At 40.5% G+C, this 17,446-nt stretch overlaps 1 protein-coding gene across 7 annotated transcripts in view; it reads left to right on the top strand.

Moving 5' to 3' along the window:
• Window positions 1-17,446, top strand: part of LOC122563264 (phosphatidylinositol 4-phosphate 5-kinase type-1 beta-like) — a 159,054-nt gene that overhangs the window by 114,595 nt on the left and 27,013 nt on the right. For all 7 annotated transcript variants that reach the window (XM_043716969.1, XM_043716929.1, XM_043716910.1 and 4 more), the window contains exons 8-12: window positions 3,867-4,078; window positions 7,998-8,081; window positions 10,016-10,064; window positions 11,699-11,783; window positions 13,429-13,587. In XM_043716969.1, the coding sequence (XP_043572904.1) occupies window positions 3,867-4,078; window positions 7,998-8,081; window positions 10,016-10,064; window positions 11,699-11,783; window positions 13,429-13,587 (589 nt within the window). The remainder of the gene's footprint in view (window positions 1-3,866; window positions 4,079-7,997; window positions 8,082-10,015; window positions 10,065-11,698; window positions 11,784-13,428; window positions 13,588-17,446) is intronic.

Here is a 17,446-nt window from a genome sequence, read left to right as displayed (position 1 = left end):
GTTGAAGGCATCTTGAAACCTATTGTACAGGGGATCCCCAGCTTCTGTCGTGACACTACAGATTTCTTACAGAAACTCAGCACCCACGGACCAGTCGAACTGGGAACATTTCTCATCACAATGGACGTTTCCGCACTCTACACCAGCATCCCCCACAATGATGGCATCGTGGCAACAGCCTCAGTACTCAACACCAACAACTGCCAATCTCCAAACACCATCCTACAACTCATCCGCTTTATCCTCGATCACAACGTCTTCACCTTTGACAACCAGTTCTTTATCCAGACACATGGAACAGCTATGGGGACCAAATTTGCTCCCCGATATGCCAACATCTTCATGCACAGGTTCGAACAAGACTTCTTCTCTATCCAGGATCTCCAACCAACATTATACACCAGGTACATTGATGACATTTTCTTCCTCTGGACTGATGGTAAGGAGTCACTGCTAAAACTACACAGTGATATCAACAAATTTCATCCCACCATCAAACTCACCATGGACTACTCTCGACTATCTGTCTCATTCTTTTGATACGTGCATCTCCATCAAGGAGGGACACCTCAGCACCACACTCTACCGCAAACCCACAGACAGCCTCACAATGCTACACTTCTCCAGCTTCCACCCAAAACATATTGAAACAGCCATCCCCTATGGACAAGCCCCACACATACACCGGCTCTGCTCAGATGAGGAGGAATGTGACGGGCACCTGGAAGTACTCAAGGATGCCCTCATAAGAATGGGGTACGATGCCCAACTCATCAACCTCCAGTTCCAACGTGCCACAGCAAGGAACCATAATGACCTCCTCAGGAGACAGACATGTGCTGCAACTGACAGGTTACCCTTCGTTGTTCAGTATTTCCCAGGAGCTGAAAAACTACGCCATGTTCTTCGTGACCTGCAACACATTATCAATGAGGATGAGCACCTCACCAAGACCTTCCCCACACCTCCACTGCTTGCCTTTAAACAACCGCCAAACCTCAAACAGATCATTGTTTGGAGCAAGCTGCCCAGCTTTCAGGACAACTCCATACAACCCTGTCACGGTAGGCACAGCAAGATGTGTCAGAGTGTGGACATGGATACCACCATTACACATGTGGACACCTCCCACCACGTACGTGGCAGGTACTCATGTGACTCAGCCAACATTGTCTATCTTACACGTTGCAGGCAAGGATGCCCTGAGGCAAGGTACATTGGGGAAACCGAGCAAAGTCTATGGCAATGGATGAATGAGCACCGCTCAACAATCAACAGACAGGAGGGTTCCCTCCCAGTTGGGAAACACTTCAGCGGTCCAGGGCATTCAACCTCGGACCTTCGGGTGACCATCGTCCAAGGCAGACTTCGGGACAGGCAGCAGCGAAAAGTGGCCGAGCAGAGGCTGATAGCTAAGTTCCATACCCATAGGGAGGGCGTCAACCACAATCTTGGGTTCATGTCACACGACAGGTGACCACCACTGTACTATATACACACGCACACACGCACACACACACACTCCTATACACGCACACCGCGCACATGCACACAGGCACTCACTCACACTCTTACAGACACACTCCCACACACTCACATGCATCCTCACAGACCACTCTACACTCACGCACACACATATACACTCTCTCTCACAGACACTCCCAACCCCCCACCCCAGACACAGATACAGACACACACACACCCACACTCGCACATGCACCCCCTCACAGACTTAAGACACGCTACACCCACATACACATGCACATACACACTCACACTCACTCTCAACCCCCCCACCTTCCATCATGGCTGGTTTTCATTCTCCATCTGCCTGCTCCTTTTTCCCTGGCCCTGCACTCTTTTTAGATTACCCTCCTCCCATTTCCCCCCCCCATTCCTGTTATAAATTTTTTAAAAATTCATTTATATAGCATCTTTGACGTCCTCAATGTCACACCTTTACAACCAATGAAGCACTTTTGAGAATCTGCAATCACAGTTGTAATGCATCATTGCTTTTGCTGTCAGTAACTTCTGGTTGCTTCTCTCTAGCTGCTTGTTCATCTCTGATTTATTATCTACCACATACCTGTGTCTGGGCGACAGCAACAAAGCCCAGGCTTTGGGGGGAATCATCAAACCACTCAAGCTGTAGGAGGTGCACAGAAACAAGAGGCTAGTTAACCCATTAAGCTGGTTCAGTCCTTCGGCCCATGAATCCATTTTGATATTTTTATGTTCGCCTTCCAAAAACCTTTCAACACAATCAGATACTTGTGGTCGGATCACCCCTCAATCTTGTGTTTATACTGCATCTATGGCCTACAGTCCATTCTGGACACTGCACATCAGAGACAACACATAGATATTGAGGATTGTAACCCCAATTCCACTGATCAATGGCAGGGCTTAACGCATTCACTTAGGATGGAGAAAGAAAGCTAACATGATATTGCTAGCATCCATGAGAGGCAGTGCCATTCCAACAGATGAACAACAGGAAGACCATTGGGATCGAAAGCAGAAGTTTAACAATCTGAGAGTGGAGAACATGCTCCTCTGAAGAGGAGAATCTGCCCCAAACACAGTTGTTGGGAGAAACTGGAAAGTGGAAGCTGTTGTAAAATAGGTGATTTTTGTGACATTTTTTGAAAAAGAAATTGAAGGTTAAAGGTGATGTGATTTCATTCATAGTGGTGAAACAAGACTGGCAACATTTTCAAGGCTGAAATTGGATCCTTTGCCTGTAAAGAGATTTTTTTTGGTAAAAACAATTTTGCTTTATTTGCAAAATGGCAACACTTAGCAAAGGAGCATTAAGGACACTTTGTCTGTGGCATTCATTAAATACACTTGTATCCTCTGGACAGTTTAATTGTTGGCTTCCCCTTCGTAGTTGAGGTCAGGATCTCGTCACTGAGGAAGAAAATAAATGGCATATTCCTTTCACCTGTGAAGGATTGTTGATTGCTAGCTGTCCAGATTAAATTGAATTTTTTGAAATATTTCAAAAGCGAGCAATATTTCAAAGTTCATGTTGAAAATAGGTGACAATAAAAATCTGGCAAAATTTAACACATTAGGGAGAGGTAACCGGCAAGTTGCTCCAGGAGAGAGGGTTCGGGAAACATCTTAAAGGAGAGAAAATGACAATGAGGCTTGACAGTAAACAGGTAGGAGAAGAAGAAAAGTTTTACTTCCTTTTTGAAGGAGCTGTGTTGATATCCATTCAGGAGACATTTGATTCTGTCAGTGTTTATAGAAAGTGGTGTTGGCATTCTCCTAAGCAATTCAAGGAGATGTTCAAAGCACAATTAACATTTACCAGATTATTCCAAGGCTCAAAAAGGCTTATTTGTTGCATTCTTCATGGCAAGCTTTCTTCACTGCCTCAGTTCAACTGCTGCTGAAACTCTCAGGCAACCATTTCGTTCCTGTGCTCTTTGCCTGGTCACCCGTTGTCACCCTCCATAAGCCTAAGCTGATCCAAGGCTGTGCTGTTCATATTTTGAGTCTCTCCAAAATGTTCTCCAGTTACCTCTGGGATTCTCCCTGTAAACCTTTTAAACAAGCTTTTTACTCCTGGTGCTCTTGTCTCATTAAATTGTAGCACAGTGTCAAATTTTAACGTGTTTCTGTGAAGGATGTTGGGATGTTTTACACTGTGAAGAGTGCTATATAACTTAACAGTGTAAATATTCCTGGGTATTTTAATTCTTCTTTGTGTTCCGATGTTTTCACTTTCCCTTTTGGGCATTGAAATTGCTACTAACCCAGTGATTTCAAACTTGTGTGACTCAGTAAATTATACCAAATATTGATTCCGTCTGCAGCTGAGTAATAATTGGGCATTTTTATGCTTTCAGGTATTGGAAAGTTTCAAAATCATGGACTACAGTTTACTGTTGGGAATTCATAACTTGGACCTGGCCGTTAAAGAGAAGGAAAAAGAAGCAGAAAATCTCCAGATGACCACAGATGGGAAACGCCTGGGAGTGCAGAAGGTCTTGTATTCCACAGCTTTGGAATCTATACAAGGTGCAACCAAATCAGGAGAATCTGTTGGAACAGATGACATGTAAGTTGTGTTAGTGCCCTCTTCCTTGGCTATTGTTCTCCTTGGTGAAACTGATTACTTTGTTAGCAGTGGAGTCCCAGGCTTGTAGTTGGGAGGCAGCTGTGAGGTTTTACCTCCTAGTTCACGGTTCAAATGCCACCTTGGCAATTTCAGAATTTGATATTTTATAAACTGGGAATGAAAGGCTGATTTTAGTTTTTAATTGAAAATAACAATAAAGCTGTTGAATTACTGATGTTCCCATTCCTTTTTGTCTATCTTTCTATTTCTATCTCCCTTATGTCTTCATCTGTTTCCTCTTCAATCAGTTAACTGAAGCACTGCGTGAGTTCCATTCACCACTCTTGGTAAAATTTCTCCTGAATTCTTGGATTTATTTGTGACTATCCTCTATTTCTGGCCCCCACTTTTGGACTTCCTGCATAAGTGGGAACATCTTTAGTTTTTCCATCAAATGTGCTGCTTTTTAAGAGGGAAGATAAATTCCCAGTTTGTTTGGACCTTCCTGATCATTTGTAACACTCTGTTCTGGTATCGCTCTTGTAAATTTTGTTTTAGTAGCTTTTTCAGTACCTCCATATCCACTTTATGACTTGGAGATTGGAGTCTGACACAGTGTCGAATCTGTAAGAACTTGTGCATTTGCATCAATACCTTTATCTTTAAAATGTCATTGTACGAGCAGAGTTAACATGTTCCTTGCTCAGCTGATAGCACTATGCAGTATTTGTTACTCTGATAGAACAGTCATAGAACAGCATTTTCTTTTAGAAAGATATCTCCAAATTCATATCAGGAAAAGTATGGTACTGAAATATTACCAGCTCCATGAGCCTTCCTTATCACTTTATTTGTGGAACAGTGTCTTTCTAACAGATAAAGCCAAGGACAGCTCCCAATCAAAGCAGTTACTTGTTCTGTTACTGCACTGCCTGCTGATTGCCTGCCTGATGAATTGTATCATCTACCTCATTATTCTTCAGTTGACCAAGGATCTAACTGTTCCTGATTGTGCCGATCAATTTGGAAACAATAAGTATCTGATTGTGTTCAACTTTTTGTGGAAGGCGAACACAAATAATTCCTATCTGAAGATGATGAACTGTGAGAACAATTGGAGAGCTAAGGATATAAAGTCTGAAAAGAAGCAAGTTCAAATGGAAGTCTTATCAGGTGTATCAAGGATCAGTTGGATCCAAAGTATTGTTTAAATGATGAGTCAAACAAGAGTTATAAGCAAATAAAACATAAACTTGTAATATTTAGATATTTTTGAAAATTCAGACACCAGTAATAAACAGTTGATTTTATTTAGCATTTTATTTCTATGCACATTGGAAGTTTTAAGAAAGGAGTTAAATGATAGACTGGCTAAGCTTGGAGTTAGAAGAATAGATAGGATGCATTAATTTTTATTCATTGCATGAATGCTTGTGTGCTTATGCTAATAGCTATTATTCAAAGAGTCCCTTCTAATCTTTATCAAGTCAATTCCATAGAATTGACTTCGTTTTTATAAATCACTTGTTTAAATGTAACTTTAAGAGTTTTAAGTTAGTTTATATAAATCTGAATTCTGCATTACATAGAAATTAAGTTAAAGGATTAAAATGCTGTTATTTTATTTAGTTTAATTTCGCTGCCATATTGAATCTATTTCATTGAAGCAATGAAGCTGCTTTACTTTTTCAGATTTGCCATCTGTGCCCAAAAACTGATGCAATGGGAGAGTGCTATATATGTTTTTTTCTCCCATTTTGGGAGGCCACTTATACATTTGCAAAGCTTGGTTTAAGTGTATTTGAAGAATGAAGAACAACATATTGATGATGGCTAGCTTAGATTTGTGTGAATCTCCAGGATATAGCATCATGCAGTAGGTGCTTCCTGATATTGTGAATGGAGAATCCTACTCTCAATCCACTGTCATCAGACTGGTGCTTCCTGTGACATGTCTCCAATTGATAGGAAAAAACTACCCAGATTGAATCATGGTCAAAAGAGGCTATAGATAACCTGATTAAGAATATAATATTTCTGTTTTTAAGATAACATTTTAAAATGATCTTGCGTGCAACAGAATATACCACCTCAAAGTTGCTTTACAAGGGGAAATGGCCCACTTTGTTCCAATGCAAACGGATGTGATAAAATCTTTGTTTAAATGGATTTTTACAGTTTAATTGGATCAACCTTGCCTGACATGGATCTAGTGATGAGACAAAGTCCTCCTTATCAGTCTCTCAAGTTCCATCCGTACACAGATTATTAACTTTAGAATTATCAGGATATCAACCTGATAATGTCATCAGTCACCTTCGCTGGTTTCTATCTAACGTTATTTAATTCAAAGTTCTTATCTTTGTACCTCTGTTGTTTTTCACCCCTACTGTCTTTTAACACTTTTATACATGTGTATTTCCTTGGACTTATCTCTTTTATATCTTCTTCACTGTAGCACCAGTGACCAAACTTTCAGCCCCTTGGTCATTCTCTGAAACATCATTCTTAAATGCTTCCACCTTGCTACTATTCTGTTTATTAAAGCTTTCTTCAAAATCTGGATATTCCACAGTCTTCTATCACGGTTTTTAGATTAGAGTCCCTACAGTATGGAAACGTACCCTTCGGCCCAACAAGTCCTCACCGACCCTCCGAAGAGTAACCCACCCAGACCATTCCCCTACCCTATACTTATCCCTGACTGATGCATATAACACTATGGGCAATTTAGCATGGCCAATTCACCTGACCAGCACACCTTTTTGGAATGTGGGAAGAAACCAGAGCACCCAGAGGAAACCCACACAGACACTGGGAGAATGTACTAATTCCACACAGACAGTCGCTTGAGGCTGGGTCCCTGGCACTGAGAGGCAGCAGTGCTAGCCACTGAGCCACCATGCTGCCCTTTGACACTGTTGGATATTTATTTTATCACGTGTGTTTCCTTTGGACATTTGTTACTTTAAAGACACTGTATAACACAATCCATTTGGGAACGTTGCCTGCTGACACTGGGTTCACAAACAAAATGAGGTCATTCACCTTCACATGCCTGTTCTGACCAATCAGATCGTGGTTGATTTTAAAAAGTGTTCTATCCAAGATTGGCCTTTCATACCAGTGAAGGTGATGCTTGTGTATAAAGCATAGCCATGAGTTGGCTATTTCCACCTTGCAGTTGTCTTTTGGCAAATTGGATTCAAACATTCTTTTGACCTCAAACCTTGCTGCCACATGGGAATTTCTTTTGGCGTGTTGGCATTGTTACTTGGGCCAGCATTCATTGCTGGTGTCTAGTTGTCCTTGAGAAGGTGGTGGAGAGCTGCCTCTTTGAATCGCTGTAGTCTATGTGCTGTGGGTTAACCCATGATGCTGTCTGGGAGGGAATTCCAGGATTTTGACTCAGCGATATTAAAGGAACTGTTAGTTCTGTACTGTTTAAGTGTACAAGCTTCAAAAACATGGCACATCGCACCACGGGTGGTGATGAATGGTAGAATCTGGCAATTTACTATGACCCAGTGCATAACTGTTCAAGAAATGTTGATGCAGCATTGCATTTAGATCGCTGGCAGTGATGGACGAAACTACAATAGGTGTCAGCTGTAATCCAACAGGCTCCAAGGAACTTACTGTGTGAATAGAGGGGACACTACCTGATTGGTCTTTATAACCAATACATTGAAATTTCAATGATATCTAGAACTATGTTCCAAAATGAAACCTTTGAGTGTATTTAATCCAGAGTTCAGGGCTTTCCGCTATATTAAATATAGTTCTGATAATTCCTGGAAAGTAATTCTAACCATGAATGGTAATGAGTGAGATTGAGTTAGACACCCATTCCCTCTTTGTTTTTTTTTAAGCCATTCTTTGTTTTCTATTTCTTATTGTTCTTGTCTTCTTTTTCCAGAATGGGTGGTATACCAGCCAAAAATAATAAAGGCGAGAGACTTCTACTTTACATGGCCATTATTGACATTCTACAGTCTTACAGGTATTGACTGCATGTTTCAGCTTAGTTTCCTTCTGTGAGAATTGTTGGTGTTTTCACTGTCCCAGACAGGACTTTCATACCAGTGTAAGTGAGGATTATGAATATAGCCACAAGTTAGTTACTTGTGTCTTGAAGGTTTCATTCGGAAAATGGGTGGATACTAGTTTTGAGTATTCATTTGAAGTCAAATGTTTGATTCAGATTCCGAATATAAAGCACTTCCTCCTCCCTTTCTTAAAAAAAAACAAGCCCCACCATCTCCACACCCCATATCTAGGACCAATGTTTTGGATTGCTCCCCACTGAGTTCAGTTCCAACCTGCGAAGTGGGGTTAAGTGGTTATTTTTACCTCAAGAGTCCATGTGTGCCCAACAGCAAGAGACTCCATAGGGCTACGTTAGGGCAGGGAGACAGAGATAGAAGTACTGAACAGCCTCGGTTATCCAAACATCAATTATCTGAAATTCGGATTATCCTAACAAGATCTCAAGGTTCCAGTATATGCATTTCAATTGAAATAGAAACATTCTATTCCTCATCCATTTAATGCATCATTTTATAAATTTGAACAGGAATATAGACGCGAGTATGATTTAATAAATAATTAACTTCAAGTATATACTCGAGGCGTGACTCGTTCCGTTTTGCAAACCCAACAATTTTTTTTCTTCAGGTCATTCTCTGAAGAGTTAAGTCAAAAAAAAAATGCACTTGCACTTTTCATTTCCGTTGCTTTTTCCTCCTATTATTCCATGACGACAGTTTTTTTTCCCCAAACAAAAAGTAGTTCAATATCTTTAGCTGACAAGAAAATTTTTTTGGTGGGGGAGAGCAAATTGCAGTGAGTTAGCAAATGTGAAATAAACAGGAGGAAACATGAGGAAAACATTATCCTCTTAAAAAAAATTGGTGAAGACAGAAACTGAAGTCAGCGAAAATATCTACCCCTCTCTTGTTCTCCCCCTGTATTTTGTGCCTCTCTCTAATGGCTCGGCGGTTGCTGAGGAGAAAGGGATAAAGCTTGGTTAGTCTAGATGGTAGGACAACACCAAACAGAAAGATGTTGGCTGCTGTCTAGGATCGGGATAAAACTGTGGAAAATGTCAGTGAAAAATTTCAGACTTCAGTCAAGCTCTAGCCAAAAAGTGATTTTATTTTAAAATATCGTGAATTTTTAAGCAATATCCAGTGCTTGTACACATTTTATCAATTGAATTAAATAAAAGCTCTGTAAACATGCTTTTTTATGTAATTATGTTCAGTATGGTTTCCTTTGTTTACGAGGCAGCATGGTGGCTCAGTAGTTAGCACTGCTACTTCACAGCGTCGGGGACCCGGGTTCAATTCCCGCCTTGGGCAACTGCCTGTTTGGAATTTGCATATTCTCCCCATGTCTGTGTGGGTTTCGTCCAGGTGCTCTAGTTTCCTTCTACAGTCCAAGGATGTGCAGATTAGGTGAATTGGCCATACTAAATTGCCCGTAGTGTTAGGTGCATTAGTTAGAGGAATGGGTCTGGGTGGGTTGTTCTTCGGAGGGTTGATGTGTACTTGTTGGGCCGAAGGGCCTGCTTCCACACTGTCGGTAATCTAAAAAAATCTTGTTTAAAAAAATACTCACCAACCACCTCGTTCGGATAATCAAGGTTATTCGGTATATTGCTGGAGCCAGAGAAATTGAATTTTCGATGTGTAGCTAGTATGTTATCCCAACCGTGTTTAATAATAAACTGGGAGCTCGAAACAGACTGTGGTTAGAAATTGGCTGTTCCATCCCTTAGTTTTCTTTATTTCTCATCTGGTGCGTAAGAAATCACTTTTGTAAATGTCATTTAGCAGAGATGGAATACACTTTTAATTTACAGGTTCAAAACAAACTGTAATTGCAATTAATTTCTGCTTTCAAATACTTAACTAATTTACTTCTCCCCATAAGGTTCATTAAGAAGCTGGAACACTCTTGGAAAGCACTCGTCTATGATGGAGTATGTTTGCGTTTAATTTATTTTTATGACTAAAGTAACATTAAATGAAAAGATGTAATTACTTAACAGTAGCAGCTAAGGGAAAGTGGCCCTCAAGGGAATGAAAACGTTGAAAAAAAGAGTGTATTTTCATTTTGTAATTTAGTATTGAATAGTAAGAAGATGAAAGCAATAATTTGATAAACATCTGTAAATGTGCCACATTTCTTCTTGCATTATCTAGAATGTAAAGCACATTCCAGTTCATTTGGTCTATACTGCATGTGACCCTCCTCTCACCCCTATTTCATCTCTCCTACCAACATATTTCCTTTCTCACTTGTATTTATCTTAATGTTTGCTTCTGTCTCCTCAACCACTCCCTGTTGTCATGAGTTCCCCACACACATTATTTTTGGGGTTTTTTAAAAAAAAGTTTTTGAATTTATGATTAGATTCATTAGTAACTCTTTACACTTATAATCTTTGAGCAATACTCTGTCTTGCTTGAGAGGGACATGCTGTGAGGTGAAATGTAATAATGCACTTTTTCGCTCTTCTTACTTCATATAGGCTTAATGTGCTCAAAATACATCCTGTGCCTTGTTTACATTATTGTTTTCCAATTTAAAATAGACGAGTCTTATCTATGATAAAAATAGCACTTTTCAAAAGTTTAACAAATGTTGAACATTGCATTCCGATGTTCCAAGTACATAGCTATGACTTCAGTGAAGGTTGTGCATCTTTTTAGTAAGGATAAATTGAATATGGATTGTTTTGGTATGAGTTAGTATCACGAAGGTTGTAACCTAATAGATTGTATCTAGAATTTTAAGCTGTCTCCACAATTCAACTGATGCAGATTGAGATTCAGAAACAGGAGAGGGATTAGTTCCGAACAATGATCATGATTCTGCTGTATAAGGAGAAATATGTTCTTGAGCTATGACTGGCTGAGATTGGAAGATTGTTGGCACCGTAATATCTGACAACCAGTGCATAAGAGTGACTAATAGATATAATCTGTTTCAGGATATCATTAAAGCAATTCATCGTGCCATGTTGCTCAGCTATGTATTGCTTGGCACTGTGTTAGGCACTAAAGTCTAACTATCTAGTTGTGAAGGTTCATTGCCAAGGTACATTGACACACACAGTGCCATAGAGAATGAGGGCAAACCTTCAGACTATCTTCCCCTATTCCAGGTTTTTATTATGATAGCATCTTGTGAAGTATGAGGGAAAGTGGACAGGCAGGTTCTGCCTTGGTGGTACAACTTTTTTTATAGCTGTCAACTGACAAATTCAGTTGGCTTTAACAAAAGGCTGGTGCATTCTCAAAAACCTGGCACTAAGCAGGCTGTGTAATAAATTAAAAACTGAAAAGACTGCGGATGCTGTAAATCAGAAATCATGTAATAAATTACTTATTCTGAGGAGGAAGGAGGGAAAATTGCATGATGAGGCAGAGTGTCCTTGTGGTGCTGTATATGTTCGCAAATAGTAGTGATGTCAAGAAAAATGGTGCTGAGCAAAATCTACTGGAGCACCGATGCAGTCACTTTCTTTGATTGCCAAGCCTTTTCAGGGACAATTCTACAATACTTTGGAGAGACATGGCTCGTACATAATTCCCTTTTCTCTTGCCGTAGGACTCAGTTTCAGTCCATAGACCAGGATTCTACGCTGACCGCTTTTTAAAGTTTATGAGTAGTCGAGTATTTAAGAAGACCCTGTGTGAGTACCGATGAATATTTAATGGTTCGTTGCAATCTGTCTAGTTTAAATATGTTGATAGCTACTGACTTTATTTCTCTGCTTTCTCAGAGTTTATTTCAACAGAGGCCATTTGTCCCATCGTGCTTGCACTGGCTATTCAAATAAGCATCATTTCCTTGTGCCAATCTCCTGCTTTTACATCAAAACTTTGCATTTCATTTTTATACAAATAATTGACCAATGCCCTCTTGAATGCCTCAGTTGAAACTGCCTCCGCCAGACGTCCAGGCGGTGCATTCCATATCTTAACTACATGCTGATTTTTTTTTTTTCCATATTAACCTTGCTTCTTTTGCAAGTCACTTACTCTGTGCCAGCTCATTTTTGTTCCTTTTATAAGCGGGAGCAGTTTCTCCCTTTCTACCCATGATTTGGTAACCTCTAACAGACTTGCACTAAGCCTTTATCTGTGCAAGGAGAACAGTTCCAACATCTGTAATCTATCCTATCTAGCAACCCAACAAGAAAGGTGAGCAATCACTTGTGGATGTAGTGTATAGGCCCACTAACCAATGTTGCAGGACAGTGTATACCAGAATAAATAAATGGGATGTGAGCGAAGAGTAATCATGGAGGACTTTGTATTGTACATGTAATTTGGGGAATTCTGATTGACAAAGTTAGCCTGGAAAATCAATTCAGAGTGTATTCAAGATAACTTCTTAGAGCAGTATTTTCTAGAGCCAACTAGGGAGCAGACTGTTTTAGACAAGGTGTTTAGTGAGGCAGGATTAATCAATAACCTCAAAATAAGGGGCCTGTAGACAACCTTGACAGTAATGTGCTCAAATTACACATTCAGTTTGCAAGTGATTTGTTAAAGACTAGTTTTTTAAACAAAAGCAAAGATAATAATAAGGGTTTGACTGTCGAGTTGACTAAAATGAGCAACTCGGTTAAAATGTGATACAGTAGGCATGCAGTGGCAGACTTGTAAGGAGATATTAAATAACTCCCCAGCAAAGATTTGTCCCAGTGAAAAGGAGAGGCCCGAAGAATGTTGAGTGACCCATGGCTAAGTAAGAAAGTTAAGGATAGCATCAATTTGAAAGAAACACCGTGCAAATCTCTGAATGAAGTGGTAGGTCAGAAAATTGAACAGGTTGTGAAAAGTAGAAAAACTGTCTCAAAAATGTTGCAGAAGGAATTAGAATATGAGAGAGCTGCCTAGAAATATGAAAATAAATGGTGAGAATTTCTACAAGTCTTTAAGTAAGAAAAGGCAAGCTAATGTTAACTCAGTTGGCTGGATGGCTGGTTTGCAATGAAAAATGATGCCAACAGTGAGGGTTCAATTCCTGCCCTGGCTGAGGTTCCTGTGAAGAACTGTCCTTCTCAGCCTTTCCCCTCACCTCACAGGGTATGGTGACTCTCCAGTTAAACCACCACCGCACTCTGTCTAGTTGAGAGAGCAGCCCTGTGGTCAGATAGAAACAAAGCAAACTTTACATTTGCATTTCTCAACAAATGACCGTAGTGAGAACTGCTGTCTGTCCTTCAAGAATGCAACACGTTCAATGCTGCCTTATTAAGTGGAATTAAGTATGTACTTCAAGTTGTCTTTCAAGTGAGATCCAATAGTTTTTTTTTCCCACTAACACAGCATTGCGGCCGTCTCCCTCGAAGAAGGCTCGTAATTCCATTCCAGCTATAAAATACATAGGACAAGAAGTTTCATCCTCTGGAACAATGCAGGATACAACTGAGGGAAAGAATGAGCTGCTATCTGGAACCAGGAGCTATTTTAGTCTTGATGGAGAAGGTAATGCATGGAATTTCATTTGTCTTTAGTGAGAGCTTAATTGATCTGGAGTTAATGCAGCCTCTCTTATTCCCCAACCCCCAATATTAAATGGCAAAAGTTAATTGTTTAATCATCCACGCAATAAGAATGTAGATCCTGAAACTGTTTTTGTGGGACCATTGAAAGCTTACTTTTAAAAATACTCTTTAAGTTATTTAATCAAAGTTTTCTTTGTTAATTTAATCATTGTGTATCAATGGATTTGTCCCACTTTCAACAGTCCTGTATGAAATCAGTCATTTTAATGCCTATTTTGGATTTTCAGTCAACTGTTTTCTTTCTTTGAAAGGAAGGCATTCTTGGATGTGTCAAGTTTGCAAACAGTGTGTCTGTAAACATTTTCCGTTTGAACACTAGCTTGTAATGGAGCTGCTTGTCAAAGATCTCCATGACATGAGGGTGAGATCAGACACCGTACATGTGTATGGATGTGTATCCATTGACTTTGGACTTGAATAGGTTGGGATGTTGTTTTGTAATAATGAATCTAACTTTCCAAGAAGTGCAATTGAAAAGTGAATTTAAAAACAAGCCTGTCCCATGTTGTTTCATATTGAACCTTTTACAATTGGAAAGAAAATGTAGCCCTGTAATTCTGATTAGTCCCACTCTTTCATAGAAGCCCTCCAGATTTTTCCTTCGTCTTTACCTAATTCACTTTGGAAAGTTATTTTTAAATATTTCCACCACCCTTTCAGTCATCACATTCCAGATTACAAATTCCTGCAGAATTCCTTCCATTTCCCCCTACCCGACACCACCTGATTATGCCCCTCACTGATTTAACTTTTGATCCATATCCCCTGGTTACTCAGCCTCCTACAATAGGAAACAACTTCTCTGCATCTGTTCAGTTAAAATGGAGGTGGCATAGTGGCTCAGTGGTGAGCACTGTTGCCCTATGATGCCAGCAACCCGGATTCCAGCTTTGAGTGTCTGTGAAGCCTGCATGTTCTCCCTGTGCTCCCTGTATCTGCATTGTAGGGATTCGATGATTCTATATAAATGTCATAATGATTTTGAAAAAGTTCCCTTCTCCAAGGAATTGTTCACACAAATCTTTTCTCTATCACCCTTCCTGAAGAGTGATTCACAGAATCAGATACAATACTACAGTTGCGGCTCAACGAGTGTTTAGTTTGACCTTTTTCACAAAATCAACTCAGAACCCCTACAGTGTGGATGCAGGCCATTCAGCTGATCAAGACCACACTGTACCCTCTGAAAAGCATCCCACTCCTACTCTGCCCCTGTAACCCTGCATTTCCCATGGCTAATTCATCTCACTTGTATATTGCTGGACACTATTGGCAATTTATCATGGCCATTCTATCTAATCTGCACATCTTTTGACTGTGGGAGGAAACCCATGCAGACATATGGAGAACATGTAAACTCCACACAGACAGTCACCCAAGGGTGGAATCGAACCCAGGTCTTTGGCACTGTGAGGCAGCAGTGCTAACCACTGAGCCACCATGCCTTTCACTTTTCTGTGAATGAAGTGACACACCTTTAAAGGGGTGCAGGAACCTTTTGTGTCAGTTTGAGAAAACTGTTAAAAAGCACGTGGGATCTTGGGCTTTATAATTAGAGGCAATGAGTCCAAAAGTGAAGAGGCTACAGTAAACTTGATTAAGTATTTATTAGGTTCCATGTGAAGCATTATGTTTAGTTTTGGACCCCACACTCTTTAAGGAAGATGTCAAGCCATTAGAGAAATGACAGAAAATATTTATTATCATGGTACCCAGCACTACATGGTGACATCTGTTTTTAATGGAGTGACTAAAGAGTTTGGGATTCTTTGTATTACAACAGAGAACAGGGAGAGGAAATTTGATTGAAATTTTCAAAATCGAGAAAAGTTTGAGGAGAGTGAATATAGCAAAGCTATTTCTGGATTAGTGGTGCTGGAAGAGCACAGCAGTTCAGGCAGCATCCGAGAAGCAGTAAAATCGACGTTTCGGGCAAAAGCCCTTCATCAGGATTACAGGCATTTCAGCATCTGCTGTCATTGTTTTTACCTCTATCAGAGGAGGGTGGGGGTGGGGAGAAAGTAGCATAGAGTACAATAGGTGAGTGGGGGAGGGGATGAAGGTGATAGGTCAGGGAGGAGGATGGAGTGGATGATAAATGAGAGGAGGGTTTTTACCTATAGCAAAGCTATGCCCATTGATGCAAGGGTTGAGAACCAAAGGACAGGGATTGAAGGTAATGCTGCAAAAGAACCAATGGTGATATGAGGAAAAATGATTTAATCGATTGGTTAGTATGTGAATACACTGCCTGAGATGGTTGTGGAGGCAGATCCAATCATCGTTTTAAAAAGGAATTGGATAGGCACTTGCAGGGCAACAGGGGATGACGGGGGAAGTGGGATTAACTGAGTTGCACAGAGCCATTGTGCATTCCTTAGAAGACCTTAAGTGAATGTGATAGAGGTGTTTAAAATCAGGAGAGGTCTGGACAGAGGATATAGATTAGATTAGATTAGATTAGATTACTTAGTGTGGAAATGAGAGCAACAATTCCCACTGTCGGAAAGTGGAAGAACAAAACAAATAACCAGAGGCGACATGAGGGAAAAACATTTTACCGCAGCCCATAATCAGGATAGGGAATGTAATTTTGACCCACACTATCCTATTGTTCTCCTTCATTCGTATAAGCTTCAAATTTGCTCACATAGTATTATAATAGTTGTACAATAGGCCAGATCTTCCAAGTGGTGGCAGTGATGAGCAGATGGTTGCTGGAAAGATTTTCTGCCAATTTGATGTTTTCATATTTCTTCCAGCATCTTCCAATCCCCATTGGCAAAGAAGTGTGCAGGGCAGCAACCCTAGGTTTCTGGGAAAGTGAAGTAGAGGTGGGGAAAGGAAAGGAACATAGACCCCTTTTAGATAATTTGATACATTAGATACTTTGAATGAGATTCTGAAGGTAGGTTTTAAATGTTGTGACTAGTTTTGGGGGAGGTAGGGATTAAGTAGGCAGATAGGTGGGTGGTTGGGTCAGGGACTGTAGTCAGGTGGGCAGGTGGTGTTAGGTTGGGAGGTAGTCAACGGTTTGTCAGTTGTGGCCATTTTGGGTGGGCAGCTTGGATCATCGGGTTGTGTTGGGACAGAAAGCAGTAGGGAGGTGGTCAAGAGAAGCTACTTGAATGATAGGTTGGCGATGAAGGTCTGGGGTGGGGGGAATGCTATGATGGGTCAGGATGTGGTCATTTGGTAGGGAGTCAGTGGTCAGGTTGGGATAATGAGTAGAGAGTTGGTCAGGTAGGGCTATCTTAAAGGAGGAGAGGATGAAATGCAGAGCTTAAGATCTTAGTGGCTAAAGATTGAGTTAGGGAAGTTGGGTGTATGCAAGGCACCAGAGTCAGGATCACGGAGATTGAACGATTGTACGGGCTGAGAGAGGCTGCAGAGGTAGGGACCATTCAGAGGAAACTCAAGACATGTGGGTGGGTCAGATGGAGCACCAGAAGTGAGGAGGAACTCACTTAAATAAGCAGGGCCTTATTTAAATCATTTTAATTAATTCAAGAGCAGGTTAATTGGATATTTAATGGTCTTAACTGGGTAAACAAAGTTGCCAGTGGATCCAAAGAAAGGGAATTCATGGAATGCTTACAGGATGGCTTTTTGGAACAGCTTGTCATGGAGCCCACAAGGCAGCAGGCTATTCTGGACCTAGTGCTATGTAATGAACCAGACTTTATAAAAGAACTTAAAGTAAGGGAACACTTAGGAAGCAACGATCATAATATGGTAGAGTTCAGTCTGCAGTTTGAAAGAGAGAAGGCAAAATCGAA

Source organism: Chiloscyllium plagiosum, chromosome 2 (assembly GCF_004010195.1).
Source record: "Chiloscyllium plagiosum isolate BGI_BamShark_2017 chromosome 2, ASM401019v2, whole genome shotgun sequence".
Taxonomy (NCBI): Eukaryota; Metazoa; Chordata; class Chondrichthyes; order Orectolobiformes; family Hemiscylliidae; genus Chiloscyllium; species Chiloscyllium plagiosum.
Note: the sequence above shows the minus strand (reverse complement) of the source record. Positions and strands in the feature narration are given on the sequence as shown.